We start from the raw sequence: 16,362 nt of genomic DNA, 5'->3' as shown, positions 1-16,362 counted from the left end.
TGTATCTAAAGGGGGCCTGTGGAATAAAGGCCCCCTCGACATGAAATATATAAAAGGGGCCTTGGGTATAAAGGCCACCTTATAAGAAAAAAAACGGGGAAAATCGTAGTTAAATACAGAGTAAAGTTCCTGCTAGTCGTCCAAAAAAAATGAACGATGGGTCAGAAATTTGTGCACATTTCCCTATTAACACTGGGAGGTTAGCTGCAGTTCTCAGCTCTTGAACTAAAACTTGCCTCAGACGCAGACGAGCAAGGCCACACAAATCAAGTGTTTCTTCCCTAGGTCACAAACCTGGCATGTGATTCACACTGCCCAAGGTGAGAGAAAAACTTGTGTGTGAATGGGTGCAGGTAATGAAGAGAATCACAATCTGTCCTCAGCTAAACTCCCTCTGGTCCAAAGTCTATGAGGTGAGGAGATTCTGTGCAGGGCTTTGAATAGACTGGTTCCAGTTTCTGACCCTTTAAGGCATTTCCTTCCGTCTCGTTTACCACTTCTTGTGCAATCTTAATGAATTGTTGGCTTTTGGGACCGTCTCCAAATTTCCGCACCAAACTTCCAGTCTCCACAGGTACTGACTCTGGTTCGGGTAGAGAACTGTTAATTGCAGCACATTCCCTAAAGGCGAACTCGTACTTAATGTGGGGCCGAGAGACGCTGCATTCACTCTGGGTTATTGCTCTGTGTTAACGATGTGCAAATTGGAGCGAATGTTGATTGCGCTGAGCGCAGTTCTGGCGCTGGTTTCTGCAACAGGTAAGCGATAGGGTCGGGAACTGACTGTTCAAAGCTGTGGTCGGTGGTGGGCTACAGCTGTAAAGTTAAACGATCCCTCTCCCCAGCCACATCCAACTCCAGCTTGCAAATAAACAAGAAATGCTGGAAATTCTCAACAGGTCTGGCAGTACAGTACTGAAGACCTGAGTTCCAGAATTTGCTGTGCCCCGAGCCAAGCTGTTTCTATACTGCTACAATGCTGGCATCTACCCAGCAATGTGGAAAATTGCCCCGGTATGTCCTGTAAAGGCCAGCTACCCAACCCGAAGGGACCCGACGACATGTGTCGGGGTCGGGTCGCATCGGATCGGACCGCTGTTCCGGGTCCGGCTTTCAGGCTCGGGTTGGGTCGGTCCGGGTCGGGCCAGGTCTGGGTCGGACACACACAGCGAGAAGTGTTAAAAGTAAAAAACCTGCCTGAGCTGGGAGTCCGGGACGTCAAAGAAGGAAACTCTGAGTCTGTGCAGTGAGCAAGTAGGCATCTCTATGATAAAATAAAAACAAGAAATGCTGGAACCACTCAGCAGGTCTGGCAGCATCTGTGGAAAGAGAAGCAGAGTTAACGTTTCGGGTCAGTGACCCTTCTTCGGAACTAGCAAATATTAGAAATGTCAAAGGTTATAAGCAAGTGAGCCGGGGGTGGGGCAAGAGATTAGAGATACAGCACTGAAACAGGCCCTTCGGCCCACCGAGTCTGTGCCGAACATCAACCACCCATTTATACTAATCCTACACTAATCCCATATTCCTACCAAACATCCCCACCTGTCCCTATATTTCCCTACCACCCACCTATACTAGTGACAATTTATAATGGCCAATTTACCTATCAACCTGCAAGTCTTTTGGCTTGTGGGAGGAAACCGGAGCACCCGGAGAAAACCCACGCAGACACAGGGAGAACTTGCAAACTCCACACAGGCAGTACCCGGAATCGAACCCGGGTCCCTGGAGCTGTGAGGCTGCGGTGCTAACGAAGATAACGAAGGAGAAGGTGTAGATTGGACAAGGCCACATAGCTGACGAAAAGGTCATGGAGCAAAGGCAAACAATATGTTAATGGTGTGATGAAAGACAAAGCATTAGTACAGATAGGGTGTTAACGCATTGAAGATTGAGCAGCAGCAAGTACAAACATGAAAAAAAAACAGTGGGTAAGCAAACTGAACAAACTACAATGAAATGAAATAAACAAAATAAAAAATATTGTAAAAAATGTAAAAAAAAGTAAAAAGAAAAGTAAAATGGGGGGCTGTCATGCTCTGAAATTATTGAACTCCATGTTCAGTCCGGCAGGCTGTAATGTGCCTAATCGGAAAATGAGATGCTGTTCCTCGAGCTTGCGTTGATGTTCACTGGAACACTGCAGCAATCCCAGGACAGAGATGAGAACAGGGGGGAGTGTTGAAGTGGCAAGCAACCGGAAGCTCAGGGTCCTGCTTGCGGACTGAGTGGAGATGTTCCGCAAAGCGGTCACCCAGTCTGCGTTTGGTCTCCCCAATGTAGAGGAGACCACATTGTGAGCAGCAAATACAGTATACTACATTAAAAGAAGTACAAGTAAATCGCTGCTTCACCTGAAAGGAGTGTTTGGGGCCTGGGATAGTGAGGAGAGAGGAGGTAAATGGGCAGGTATTACACCTCCTGCGATTGCAGGGGAAGGTGCCCTGGGACGGGGATGAGGTGGTGGGGGTAATGGAGGAGTGGACCAGGATGTCGCGGAGGGAACGATCCCTTCGGAATGCTGACAGGGGAAGGGAGGGGAAGATGCGTTTGGTAGTGGCATCACGCTGGAGGTGGTGGAAATGGCAGAGGACGATCCTTTGGATATGGAGGCTGGTGGGGTGGAAAGTGAAGGCAAGGGGAACCCTGTCACAGTTCTGGGAGGGAGGGGAAGGGTTGAGGGTAGAGGTGCGGGAAATGGGCCAGACACGGTTGAGGGCCCTGTCAACAACAGTGGGGGGGAATCCTCGGTTGAGGAAAAAGGAGGTCATATCAGAAGCACCATCATGGAAGGTAGCATCATCAGAGCAGATGCGTCGGAGACGAAGAATCTGGGAGAATGGAATGGAGTCCTTACAGGAGGTAGGGTGTGAAGAAGTGTAGTCCAGGTAGCTGTGGGAGTCGGTGGGCTTATAATGGATATTAGTAGACAACCTATCCCCAGAGAAGTCGAGGAAGGGAAGGGAAGTGAAGTGTCAGAGATGGACCATGTAAAGGTGAGAGAAGGGTGGAAATTGGAAGCAAAGTTGATAAAGCATCTCTATGATGTCATCACGCTCATGCTGCAGCTTCCTGAAGATTGGGAGTCGCAAGTTAAGCAAAGAGACCATTCCGGGGGTCGGGTCGTGGTCGGGCACAGGTCGGGTCGGGCGCTGGATAAATTGGAGGGACTCGGGCTGGGTCGAGCTCGGGTCCAATGTGGTTTTGTCGGGTTCGGCTCAGGTTTTCTTTTCCTGATCTGAGCAGGCCTTTAATGACCTGTACACAAAAAGCAGGACAAGTCCAACCCAGTCAATTACCGCCCCATCAATCTACTGTCAATCATCAGTAAAGTGATAGAAGGTGTAATCGAAAGTGCTATCAAGCAGCACTTGCTTAGCAATAACCTGCTCACTGATGCTCAGTTTGGATTCCACCAGGGCCACTCAGCTCCTGACCTCATTACAGCCTTGGTTCAAACATGGACAAAAGAGCTGAACTCGTGAGGTGAGTGACTGCCCTTGACATCAAGGCAGCATTTGACCAAGTGTGGCATCAAGGAGCCCTAGCAAAACTGGAGTCAATGGGAATCGAGGGGAAAACTCTCTGCTGGTTGGAGTCATACCTAGCACAAAGGAAGATGGTTGTGTTTGTTGGAGGTCAATCATCTCAGCTCCAGGACATCACTGCAGGAGTTCCTCAGGATAGTGTCCTAGGCCCAACCATCTTCAGCTGCTTGATCAATGACCTTCCTTCAATCATAAGGTCAGAAGTGGAGCTGTTCGCTGATGATTGCACAATGTTCAGCACCATTCGTGACTCCTCAGATACTGAAGCAGTCCGTGTAGAAATACAGCAAGACCTGGACAATATCCAGGCTTGGGCTGATGAGTAGCAAGTTGCATTCGTGCCACACAAGTGCCAGGCAATGACCATCTCCAACAAAAGAGAATCTAACCATCTCCCCTTAACATTCAATGGCATTACCATCACTGAATCCCCCATCATCAACATCCTGGGGGTTACCGTTGACCACAAACTGAAAGAGAGTAGCCATATAAATACCGTGGCTACAAGAGCAGGTCAGAGGGTAGAAATCCTTCAGCAAGTAACTCACCTCCTGACTTCCCTCAAAGCCTGTCCACCATCTACAAGGCACAAGTCACGAGTGTGCTGGAATACTCTCCACTTGCCTGGATGGGTGCAGCTCCAACAACACTCAAGAAGCTTGCTGCCATCCAGGACAAAGCAGCCCACTCGATTGGCACTCCATCCACAAACATTCACTCCCTCTACCACTGACGCACAGTGGCAGCAGTGTGTACCATCTACAAGATGCACTGCAGCAACACATCAAGGCTCCTTAGACAGCACCTTCGAAACCCGCAACCTCTACCACCTAGAAGGACAAGGACAGCAAATGCAAGGGAACACCATCACCTGCAAGTTCCCCTCCAAGTCACACACCATCCTGACTTGGAACTATATTGCCGTTCCTTCACTGTCGCTGGATCAAAATCCTGGAACTCCCTTCCTAACAGCACTGTGGGTGTACCTACCTCACATGGACTGCAGCAGTTCAAGAAAGCAGCTCACTACCACCTTCTTAAGAGCAATTAGGGATGGGCAATAAATGCAGGCCTAGTCAGCAACGCCCACATCCCATGAACGAATGAAAAAAAGCATCTGTGGAGCGAGAAGCAGATTTAACGTTTCAGGTTAGTGACCTTTCATCAGAACTCCAGCTTGCAAAGTACTGAGTTCAAAGTGCAGGATTGCAGAGATGAAGAAATTCTTTCTCAGGAGCTGGAATCAGAACTCAGAAATTCACACCCAGTTGCTCTTTCTTTATTCTTTCATGGGATGTGGGTGTCACTGGCTAGGGACACATCAATAAGATGACATTTAATGCAGTGAAATGTCAGATGATGCAGTTCAATAGGATGAATAAGGAGGGGAATTAGGCAGCAAGTGACTGAAGTTTAAAGGAGGCGGAGAGACTTGGCAATTCAAACCCGTAAATCAAGTTCATCAAGTTGCAAAATTAAGATGTTGCATCATAGGTTTCATGGGGTTATTGACTAATCACAGTGATCAATCTGTGATCAATTAATCTATAATAGACCCAAACTTGAGGTGAGGAAACTGCCACTGGTGGGGAGCTGGGAGGAACCATAGACCCAGAGTTACCTGTTCCTCCTGAGCATGTTACACTTCCCACACGTCATGTCTCAAATACTGTCTCCCTCGGGAGTCTGTTCCATCGATTAAACAACTTCTTACTGGATTAAAAAAAGGTTCTAGAAATTTTCTATTACACCAGAATGTAAATAAAGTTGAAATAAGTAACTTTTGAAAACCTCTGATCAGAAAAGTGAAGAAATTTCCCATTGATGCTTCTGGGTATATTTCGTAACTTTTCATTTTCACAAAATCACACGATAGTCAAGATTCAGCCTGTCTAAGTTCATCCACCCAGAAAGATTCTAAAGTTCCCCCATTTCAGGGCGCAATGGTTTCTTTTAGTGATTCCAAGGGGTTTTGCCTCCATTATTGTGCCTGAAAATTTATTCTTTAAATTGATTACTTTTTGTGTGAATGGGAATATTCTGATATTTATTCTAAATTTACATTTAACTAATTTGAACCTCTACCTCCTTGTCCTACTCTTGCTGTTTAATTTCCAGATCTATCTTGTAAAATTCTGTTACGACCAGGTGTAGACGGGGTCTCAGGCTCCTGTTTCGCCCCTTCTCAGGTTTGACCGCAACAGGGTTTATCTTTTTAACACAGTGATTTAACTTAACACCTCAGTGAGCACTTGCTCCTGATCCTCTAATATAATTGCAAATGAACCAGACAAGTTTTCTTGAGTTTAAAGAAAGATGTAAGTTTATTAACTTTAACACTCTAAACCGATGAAAAAGTTACTAAAATATGCTACACATCACACCCACATTCACACAAGAGCCAGATAGACACACAAATAGATTACAGAGGAAAAAACAGAGTTGCGAAGTTGGAGTAATATCTGTAATAAATAGAATTTAAATACTGAATCTCAGTGTCTTTAGTTGAAAATGTAGTCCTGAAGTCCTCGCTGGACCACATGAACAGTTCAGGCCTGCTCCTCGGGTTCTGGAAGGCAGAAGAGGGGCTTTATCCATGTCCCCTGATTGCTGACTGCAAGGATCTGTAGTCGAGGATTGGTAGTAGCAGCCATAGCTTCCCTGGGACTTTACTGGAGAGAGAGAGAGAGGTGTTGTTCTCTTGCTGGGTCTCAGTTACTGTCTGCTTTCTGACTGCCAAAGCTTAGCCTCTCCAAAGCTGCACAGTCGTCACATGATATTCCCAAACCTCTTTGTTGGGTTAATGAGGCCCTTCTGGAAAATTATTTGAAATTCAAGGAGCCACACCTTGAGCTGTTCAGTCACTCTTGGAGGGGGTTGGCTCTTTCAAAGTCAGTGTCGGTGGCTCTTGACGACCTTGTTGACAAAGCCATTTTAAGTGATTTAATCATAGAGCACCCCCATTGTTCTGGCGAGGCTGAGTAATCACATCTGCTTCCAGTCTGATTCTTTAGTTTTTTCACATGTAAATGTGTGGCCATCTTGGCTGCTAGTAGTTCTGTTTTTTTAAAAAAAAGTTATTTATAACAATGTCCAGTAAAAGTCTCTGGCAAAGTTCCATATGAGGAAATTAATATGTGGGGTTTCCAACACAATCTCTTCCATTTCCATTACTATCTCAGACCAGAACTGAACACAGTGCTCAAGGGGTGTCTGACCAGAACTGGACAGTGGATGGGGTAGCTGTTGAACAGGCAGATACCGAGTGCAGAGAGTTTGTGAGGAAGGTTAGACAATTAACACAACAAAGTTGCAGCCAGTATGATGGGTTGAAGTGTGTCTATTTTAACGCAAGAAGTGTCAGAAATAAGGGTGATGAACTTAGAGCATGGATCAGTACTTGGAGCTACGATGTTGTGGCCATTACGGAGACGTGGATATCTCAGGGGCAGGAATGGATGTTGGATGTTCCGAGGTTTAGATGTTTCAAAAGAAGTAGGGAGGGAGGTAAAAGAGGTGGGGGAGTGGCATTGCTAATCAGGGATAGTATCACAGCTGCAGAAAGGGAGGTCGTCGAGGAGGGTTTGTCTACTGAGTCATTATGGGTGGAAGTCAGAAACAGGAAAGGAGCAGTCACTTTGTTGGGAGTTTTCTATAGACCCCCCAATAGCAACAGAGACACGGAGGAACAGATTGGGAGGCAGATTTTGGAAAGGTGCAGAAGTAACAGGGTTGTTGTCATGGGTGACTTCAACTTCCCTAATATTGATTGGAACCTCCTTAGTGCAAATAGTTTGGATGGAGCAGTTTTTGTCAGGTGTGTCCAGGAAGGTTTCTTGACTCAATATGTAGATAGGCCGACTCGAGGGGAGGCTATGTTGGACTTGGTGCTTGGCAACGAACCAGGCCAGGTGGCAGATCTCTCGGTGGGAGAGCATTTTGGTGATAGTGATCACAACTCCCTGACCTTTACTATAGTCGTGGAGAGGGACAGGAGCAGACGGGATGGGAAAATATTTAATTGGGGGAGGGGGAATTACAATGCTATTAGGCAGGAACTGGGGAGCATAAATTGGGAACAGATGTTCTCAGGGAAATGCACGACAGAAATGTGGAGGTTGTTTAGGGAGCACTTGCTGCGACTGCTGGATAGGTTTGTCCCGATGAGGCAGGGAAGGGATGGTAGGGTGAAGGAACCTTGGATGACAAGAGATGTGGAACAGCTAGTCAAGAGGAAGAAGGAAGCTTACTTAAGGTTGAGGAAGCAAGGATCAGACAGGGCTCTAGAGGGTTACAAGGTAGCCAGGAAGGAACTGAAGAATGGATTTAGGAGAGCTAGAAGGGGACATGAAAAAGTCTTGGCTGGTAGGATTAAGGAAAATCCCAAGGCGTTCTACACTTATGTGAGGAACAAGAGGATGGCCAGAGTGAGGGTAGGGCCGATCAGGGATAGTGGAGGGAACTTGTGCCTGGAGTCGGAGGAGGTAGGGGAGGTCCTAAATGAATACTTTGCTTCAGTATTCAGTAGTGAGAGGGACCTGGTCATTTGTGAGGACAGCATGGAACAGGCTGATATGCTCAAACAGGTTGAGGTTAAGAGGGAGGATGTGCTGGAAATTTTGAATGATATGAGGACAGATAAGTCTCCGGGGCCAGATGGGATATACCCAAGGATATTACGGAAAGCGAGGGAAGAGACTGCTGCGCCTTTGGCGATGATCTTTCCGTCCTCACTGTCCACTGGAATAGTACCGGATGATTGGAGGGTGGCAAATGTTGTTCCCTTGTTCAAGAAAGGGAATAGGGATAACCCTGGGAATTATAGACCAGTCAGTCTTACGTCGGTAGTGGGCATATTATTGGAGAGGATTCTGAGAAACAGGATTTATGATTATTTGGAAAAGCATGGTTTAATTAGAGACAGTCAGCATGGCTTTGTGAGGGGCAGGTCATGACTCACAAGCCTTATTGAATGCTTTGAAGATGTGACAAAACACATTGATGAAGGAAGAGCAGTGGATGTGGTGTATATGGATTTTAGCAAGGCGTTTGATAAGGTTCCCCATGGTAGGCTCATTCAGAAAGTGAGGAGGCATGGGATACAGGGGAAGTTGGCTCTCTGGATACAAAATTGGCTGGCCCATAGAAGACAGAGGGTGGTAGTAGATGGAAAGTATTCAGCATGGAGCTTGGTGACCAGTGGTGTTCCGCAGGGATCTGTTCTGGGACCTCTGCTCTTTGTGATTTTTATAAATGACTTGGATGAGAAAGTGGAAGGCTGGGTTAGCAAGTTTGTCGATGACATGAAGGTTGCTGGAGTTGTGGATAGTGTGGAAGGCTGTTGTAGGTTGCAACGGGACATTGACAGGATGCAGAGCTGGGCTGAGAAGTGGCAGATGGAGTTCAACCTGGAAAAGTGTGAAGTGATTCATTTTGGAAGGTCGAATTTGAATGCAGAATACAGGCTTAAAGACAGGATTCTTGGTAGTGTGGAGGAACAGAGGGATCTTGGGGTTCATGTCCATAGATCGCTCAAAGTTGCCACCCAAGTTGATAGAGTTGTTAAGAAGGCGTATGGGATGTTGGCTTTCATTAACAGGGGGATTGAGTTTAAGAGCCGCGAGGTTATGCTGCAGCTCTATAAGGCCCTGGTTCGACCACACTTGGAATATTGTGTTCAGTTCTGGTCGCCTCATTATAGGAAGGATGTGGAAGCTTTAGAGAGGGTGCAGAGGAGATTTACCAGGATGCTGCCTGGACTGGAGGGCATGTCTTACGAAGAAAGATTGAGGGAGCTAGGGCTTTTCTGATTGGAGCGTAGAAGGATGAGAGGTGACTTGATAGAGGGGTACAAGATGATGAGAGGCATAGATAGAGTGGATAGCCAGAGACTTTTTCCCAGGGTGGAAAGGGCTATCACCAGGGGGCATAATTTTAAGGTGATTGGAGGAAGGTTTCAGGGAGATGTCAGAGGTAGGTTCTTTACACAGAGAGTGGTGGGTGCGTGGAATGCACTGCCAGCGGTGGTAGTAGAAGCAGATACATTAGGGACATTTAAGCGACTCTTGGATAGGTACATGGATGATAGTAGAATGAAGGGTAGGTCGTTAGTTTGATCTTAGAGTAGGTTAAAGGTTCAGCACAACATCGTGGGCCGAAGGGCCTGTACTGTGCTGTACTGTTCTATGTTCTACAGTGCTCAAGGTGTGTCTGACCAGAACTGGACATAGTGGAGAATTGCAAATGTTACAGCCTTTTTTAAACAAGGATGTAAGGATAAGCCCAGCAACTACAGGCCGGTCAGTTTAACCTCAGCCTCGGGAAAGCTTTTAGAAATGATAATCCAGGGCAAGTGTGGATTAAAGAAAGCCAGCACGGATTTGTTCAAGGCAAATTGTGTTAAACTAACTTGATTGAGTTTTTCGATGAGGTAACAGAGAGGGTTGGGGTTAATATGGTGTACATGGACTTCCAAAAGGTATTTGATAACGTGCCACATAACTGACAAAGTTAAAGCCCATGGAATAAAAGGGACAGTGCCTGAGTAATTGCCTCTGACCAACTGCAGAGGAGCTCCTTCCAGAGTCCCAGTGCGGCTTCTGACGCGGCAGAGGAACAACCAACATGATCTGCACAGCACGCCAACTTCAGCAAAAGTGCAGAGAGCAGAACATCTATTTGTACATGGCTTTCTTCAATCTCACAAAAGCCTTCGACTTGGTGAATCGAACTGCCCTTTGGAAGGTGCTACAGTGATGTGGATGTCCAGCTAAGTTCACAAACATCATCCGTCCCCTACGTGACAATATGCAAGTAAGAGTACTATGTAATGGCTGCACCACAGACCGCTTCCCTGTCAAAACAGGAGTCAAACAGGGATGCGTCATTGCACCAACACTATTCTCAATCTTTCTTGTCGCAACGCTGTAACTTCCTACTGACAGGCTCCACCCAGGTGTGGTAATAACTTATCACACTGATGGTAAACTCTTCAACCTTAACCAGCTGAAGGCCAAAGCCAAGACAACAACCACGTCTGCAACAGAACTACAGTATACTGACAATGCACAAATTAGTGCTCAGTCTGAAGAACTGAGAGCATGGGACTTGCACTGAACACCAGGAAGACCAAAGTCCTCACCAACCCACATCAAATGTATCAAATCCAACACCTTCAATTGAGATTCATGGTGAAGTGTTGCAAAATGTCCCTCACTTCCCATATCTTGGAAGCTATCTATCCCAAAAAACTGACATTGATGAAGAGCTACACCAGCGAATCCAATGTGCTAGCTCAGCCTATGGTAAGTTACATACTCGTGTTTTCCAGAATCATGATGTCAGACCTGACGCTAAACTCAGTCTATCGGGCAGTGGTTTTCCCCATGCTTCAGCATGGTGCTGAAGCTTGGACAAGTTATAGACGCTATATCAAGGCCCGAGAATAACATCATCAACACTGTCTTAGAAGGATCTTGTGAATCAAGTGGGAGGACAAAAGAGCAAACATGAGCGTCCTCCAAGACACAGACATGCCAAGTATAGAGGCCATGATAATCTCACTTCAGCTCAGATGGGCGGGACATGTCTTCAGAAGGCTCAACTTAAGACTGCCCAGACAGGTTCTCTACCCAGAGCTACACTGGGGGGCCTGTTCGCATGGGGGCCAAAGAAAACACTTCAAAGATAATCTCGAAGCCTCCATGAAGTTCTGCCTTATTCACATCAACATGTGGGAAGCAGATGCCCAATCACAATCAAAATGGTGATCCATCAAGACCTTCCAATCAACAAGAGCATCCACAGAGACAACGGTGAGAAAGGGCAGCTGGTCAAGCCAACAATCCCCAACCATCTCTACCGGCCGACAACCAATCTTCTCACTGTCGGTGAACCTGCAAGGCTAAGATGGGGGCTCATAAGCTATTTGCAAACCCACAGCCAACACTGACATCTCACTTCCTTGCACATAGCAGGGTGGAAGTATCAACCTTGACGCAAGGAATTGCCAATGATGGTGATAGATAAAAATTTGCCTGAGTGACAGGAAACAGCGAGTCGTGGTGAACGGTAGCTTTTTGGACTGGAGGAAGGTAGACAGTGGGGTTCCCCAAGGGTCAGTACAAGGCCCACTGCTATTCTTTTTGGACTGGAGGAAGGTAGACAGTGGGGTTCCCCAAGGCTCAGTACTAGGACCACTGCTATTCTTTTTGGACTGGAGGAAGGGAGACAGTGGGGTTCCCCAAGGCTCAGTACTAGGACCACTGCTATTCTTTTTGGACTGGAGGAAGGGAGACAGTGGGGTTCCCCAAGGGTCAGTACTAGGATCACTGCTATTCTTTTTGGACTGGAGGAAGGTAGACAGTGGGGTTCCCCAATGGTCAGTACTAGGACCACTGCTATTCTTTTTGGACTGGAGGAAGGTAGACAGTGGGGTTCCCCAAGGGTCAGTACTAGGATCACTGCTATTCTTTTTGGACTGGAGGAAGGGAGACAGTGGGGTTCCCCAAGGGTCTGTACTAGGATCACTGCTATTCTTTTTGGACTGGAGGAAGGTAGACAGTGGGGTTCCCCAAGGGTCAGTACTAGGATCACTGCTATTCTTTTTGGACTGGAGGAAGGGAGACAGTGGGGTTCCCCAAGGGTCTGTACTAGGATCACTGCTATTCTTTTTGGACTGGAGGAAGGTAGACAGTGGGGTTCCCCAAGGGTCAGTACTAGGATCACTGCTATTCTTTTTGGACTGGAGGAAGGGAGACAGTGGGGTTCCCCAAGGGTCTGTACTAGGATCACTGCTATTCTTTTTGGACTGGAGGAAGGGAGACAGTGGGGTTCCCCAAGGGTCTGTACTAGGATCACTGCTATTCTTTTTGGACTGGAGGAAGGTAGACAGTGGGGTTCCCCAATGGTCAGTACTAGGACCACTGCTATTCTTGATCAATATTAATGACTTGGACTTGGGTGTACAGGACATAAATTCAAAATGTACAGATGACATAACTTGGAAGTATTATGAACTGTGAGGAAGAGAATGATTGATTTCAAGAGGACACAGGCTGGTGGAATGGGCGGACACGTAGCAGATGAAATTTAATTCAGAGAAATGTGAGGTGATACGTTTTGGTAGGAAGAACGAGGAAAGGCAAAATAAAATAAAGGATACAATTCTAAGGGGGTGCAGGAGCAGAGAGAGAAATTGTTGAAGGTGGCTGGGCCAGGATGAGAAAGTGGGTAAAACAACGTACAGGATCCTGGGCTTTCTGAGTAGAAGCATAGAGTACAAAGGAAAAGAGATTATGATGAAACTTTTATATTGAAAAAATGGTTTGGCCTCAGTTGGAGTATTGTGTCCAGTCGGTACCATCCTTTAGGAAGGATGTGAAGGCGTTAGAGAGGCTGCAGAAAAGATTTCTGGGAATGATTCCAGGGATGAGGATGGATTTGGAGAAGCTGGTGGTGTTCTCTTTAGGGAAGACACGATTGAGAGGAGATTTGATCGAGGTGTTCAAAATCATGAGGGTGTAGACAAAGTAGAGAGAAAAATTGTTTCCTTTGGCAGCAGGGTCAAGAACAAAAGGACACAGATTTAAAGTGAAGGACAATAGAACCAAAGTTGACATGAGAACATTCTCTTTTACACAATGAGTGGTTAGGATCTGGAATGCACTGCCTGAGAGTGTGGTGGAGGCAGATTCAATTGTGGCTTTCAAAAGGAAATTGGATAATTATCTGAAGATTAAATGAAAATTGCAGGGCTGCAGGGAAAGGGCAGGGGAGTGGGACTAGCTGCACTGCTCTTGTAGAGAGTCAGCATGGGTACGATGGTCCGAATGGCCTCCTTCTGTGCTGTAACTGTTCTATAATTCAGTGCTCAAGGTGGGTCTGATCAGGACTGGACTCAGTGCTCAAGGTATGGACTGACCAGCGCTCTGTACAGTGTGTATGTGACGTCCTCTGACTTGTATTCTCCTGTTCTGGCCATGTAATTCAACATGCTGGTGGCTGCTCTGTATTGGTTTTACATGTTTAGTGTTGAGACTGAGATGCTTCGGTACATTTCATCTTCATCCTTACCTATTTCAGTGCCATTCATGAAGTACTTGTGTTGCATATTTATATTTCCCATCTGCAGAACCTTACACTTGCTGTTGTGCTTCCAATTTACATATTCTGTTCAGCTCAGCTCTAACTGCAGATCTGCCTCCCCTAATTCCACCATCCTGCCGAGTATCACGTTTCTCAGTGCAGACTAATTATTAAATTAGTGCCAATACTGAGGGGGTGCTGCACCGTTGAAGGTACTGTCTTTCAGATGAGATGGTAAGATGAGGCCCCGTCCACCCCCTGTGCTGGACATAAACGTTCCTGTGGCCACTGTTTTGAAGAAGAGCAGGGTCAATATTGACCCCTCAAACAGCACCTCTAATACACATTAATATTGCTGTTTGTGGGAGCTTGCTGTGCACAAATTGGCAGTTGGGTTTCATACATTACAATACTTAATTGGCTGTGAAACATTGTGAGATGTCTTTAAGGCTGTGAAGGACGCTATACAAATGCAGCTTCTTTGTTTCTAATGGGTCTGTAGTTGCCTGTGTCTGTTCTGCCCCCTGTGTTTGAATATGGTCACTACACCAGCTAGGTTCCAATCTACAGGGACCTCCCAGTCTCTTGTGACTCCCACAGATCTCTTCCCTGGTCTCTTGTAGCCTTCAGAGATAAATGCACAGATCCCTATGGCCTTACTTCTGTTGAGCCCTTTTAGACTGTCTACAACAGCAACAATGCCTTATATTTATATGGCACCTTTAATTTACTAAAATGTCCCAAGGTGCTGCACAGGAGCGATTGTCAAACAAAATTTGATACTCGGCAACATGAGATATTAGGACAGGTGACCAAAAACTCAATGGAAGAGGTAGGTTTTAAAGAGCATCTTAAAAAGGAGGGAGAAGTGAGGAGGCTTAGGGAGGGAATTCTAGAGCTTAGGGCCTGACAGCTGAAGGCACAGCCACCAATGGTGGAGCCATTAAAATCAGGGATGCGGAAGAGGCCGGAATTGGAGCAGCGCAGAGAACGGAGGGGTTATAGGGCTGGAGGAGGTGAGAGATGGGGAGTGGGGGCAAGGCCATCGAGAGGGTTGGAAACAAGGATGAGAATTTTTTAACTAAATGCATTGCTGGTCTGGTAGCCAGAGTGATGGGTGAATAGAGTTTGGTGCAAGTCAGGAACCCTGCTGAAGCATTTTGGATGAGCTCAAGTTTATGTCAGGTGGAAAATTGGAAGCCGGCGTGGAGAGGATTGGAATAGTCAAGTCTAGAGGTCGTGAAGATATGGATGAGTATTTCCGCAGCAGATCAGCTGAGACAGGGCGAAGTCGGGCGATGTTACGGAGGGTGAAATAGATGGTCTTAGTGATGGTGCGGCTGTGTGATCAGCAGTCAGCTTGGGGTCAAACATAACACAAAAGTTGCGGACAGTCTGTTGCAGCCTCACACGCCAGACAGGGATGGAGTCAGTGGGAATGGAGTTTGTGACGATGGCTTTGGTCTTCCCAATATTTAGTTATTCAGAATATTTCCTATTCCGTACATCTGTAGTTCTCTGACAGACCTCTCGCTGCTGAAGTATTGGAAGAGATTGTCATTTAGCCCTTTACCCTATTTCTTCCAAAAAGAGCAGAGTCCAATCTGCATGTTCCTGGACTATTCCCAAGTTATTTTCCCTTTGGACAAAGGTAATGTTTATTGAGAAGACAACAGCTGAGTCTCATTCCCAAGAGAACAGCTGCAAATGCTGGAAAACTGAAATAAGAATAGAAAATGGTGTACGTAATCAGCAAGCTACTCAGTATCTGTGAAAAGAAAAGGCAGGTTATGATGTTTTGAGTATATTTTTGGATGTTTTGGGTTTATCAGACGGAAGGATTGGAGATAAACAGGCAGCAGAGGTTGGAAGAAATAGACCGAAAAAGAGGTGAGAAAAAGAAAGGAAGAAATTGCATTTATATAGTGCCCTTCACAGCCTCAGGGCATCCCAAAGCATTTAACAGCCAATTAATTAGATTTGAAGTTTAGTCACTGTTGTGATGTAGGAAACACAGCATCCAACTTGTGCACAGCAAGATCCCAGAAACTGCAATGAGATAAATGACCAGATAATCTTTTTTAGTGATGTTTATTTATTTAGAGATACAGCACTGAAACAGGCCCTTCAGCCCACCGAGTCTGTGCCGACCATCAACCACCCATTTATACTAACCCTACATTAATCCCATATTCCTACCCCATCCCCACCTTCCCTCAATTCCCCTACCACCTACCTATACTAGGGGCAATTTACCTATCAATCTGCAAGTCTTTGGCTGTGGGAGGAAACCGGAGCACCCGGCGAAACCCCAGGCAGTCACAGGGAGAACTCGCAAACTCCGCACAGGCAGTACCCAGAATCGAACCCGGGTCGCTGGAGCTGTGAGGCTGCGGTGGTAACCACTGCGCCACTGTGTTTCCCATTGATTGAGGAATAAGTTTTGTCCAGGATACCAGGGAACTTCTGCTGGTCTTCTTCAAAATAGTGGTCGTCTGATCTTTTACATTCACCTTAGAGCGCCTCGGTTTAACATCTCATCCTAAAGAAAGCACCTCCGACAGTGCAGCACTCCTTCAGTACTGCACGGGAGTGTCATCCCAGGTTATGCGCTCAAGTCTCTGGAGTGGGACTTCAACTTACGATCTTACTGACTCAGAAGCAAGATCGCTACCCATTGAGCAATGAACCTAGTAATAAATAACTGAAAAAAAAGGCAGTCATG

General features: G+C 46.4%; 1 protein-coding gene across 1 annotated transcript in view; it reads left to right on the top strand.

Moving 5' to 3' along the window:
• Positions 1-461: 461 nt before the first annotated feature.
• Positions 462-16,362, top strand: part of LOC137378703 (fatty acyl-CoA hydrolase precursor, medium chain-like) — a 71,194-nt gene continuing 55,293 nt past the window's right edge. The window contains exon 1 of the mRNA XM_068049054.1: positions 462-759. Coding sequence (XP_067905155.1) covers positions 696-759 — 64 coding nt within the window. The 5' untranslated portion in view covers positions 462-695. The remainder of the gene's footprint in view (positions 760-16,362) is intronic.

The sequence above is a fragment of the Heterodontus francisci genome, chromosome 17 (genome assembly GCF_036365525.1).
Source record: "Heterodontus francisci isolate sHetFra1 chromosome 17, sHetFra1.hap1, whole genome shotgun sequence".
Classification (NCBI taxonomy): Eukaryota; Metazoa; Chordata; class Chondrichthyes; order Heterodontiformes; family Heterodontidae; genus Heterodontus; species Heterodontus francisci.
Note: the sequence above shows the minus strand (reverse complement) of the source record. Positions and strands in the feature narration are given on the sequence as shown.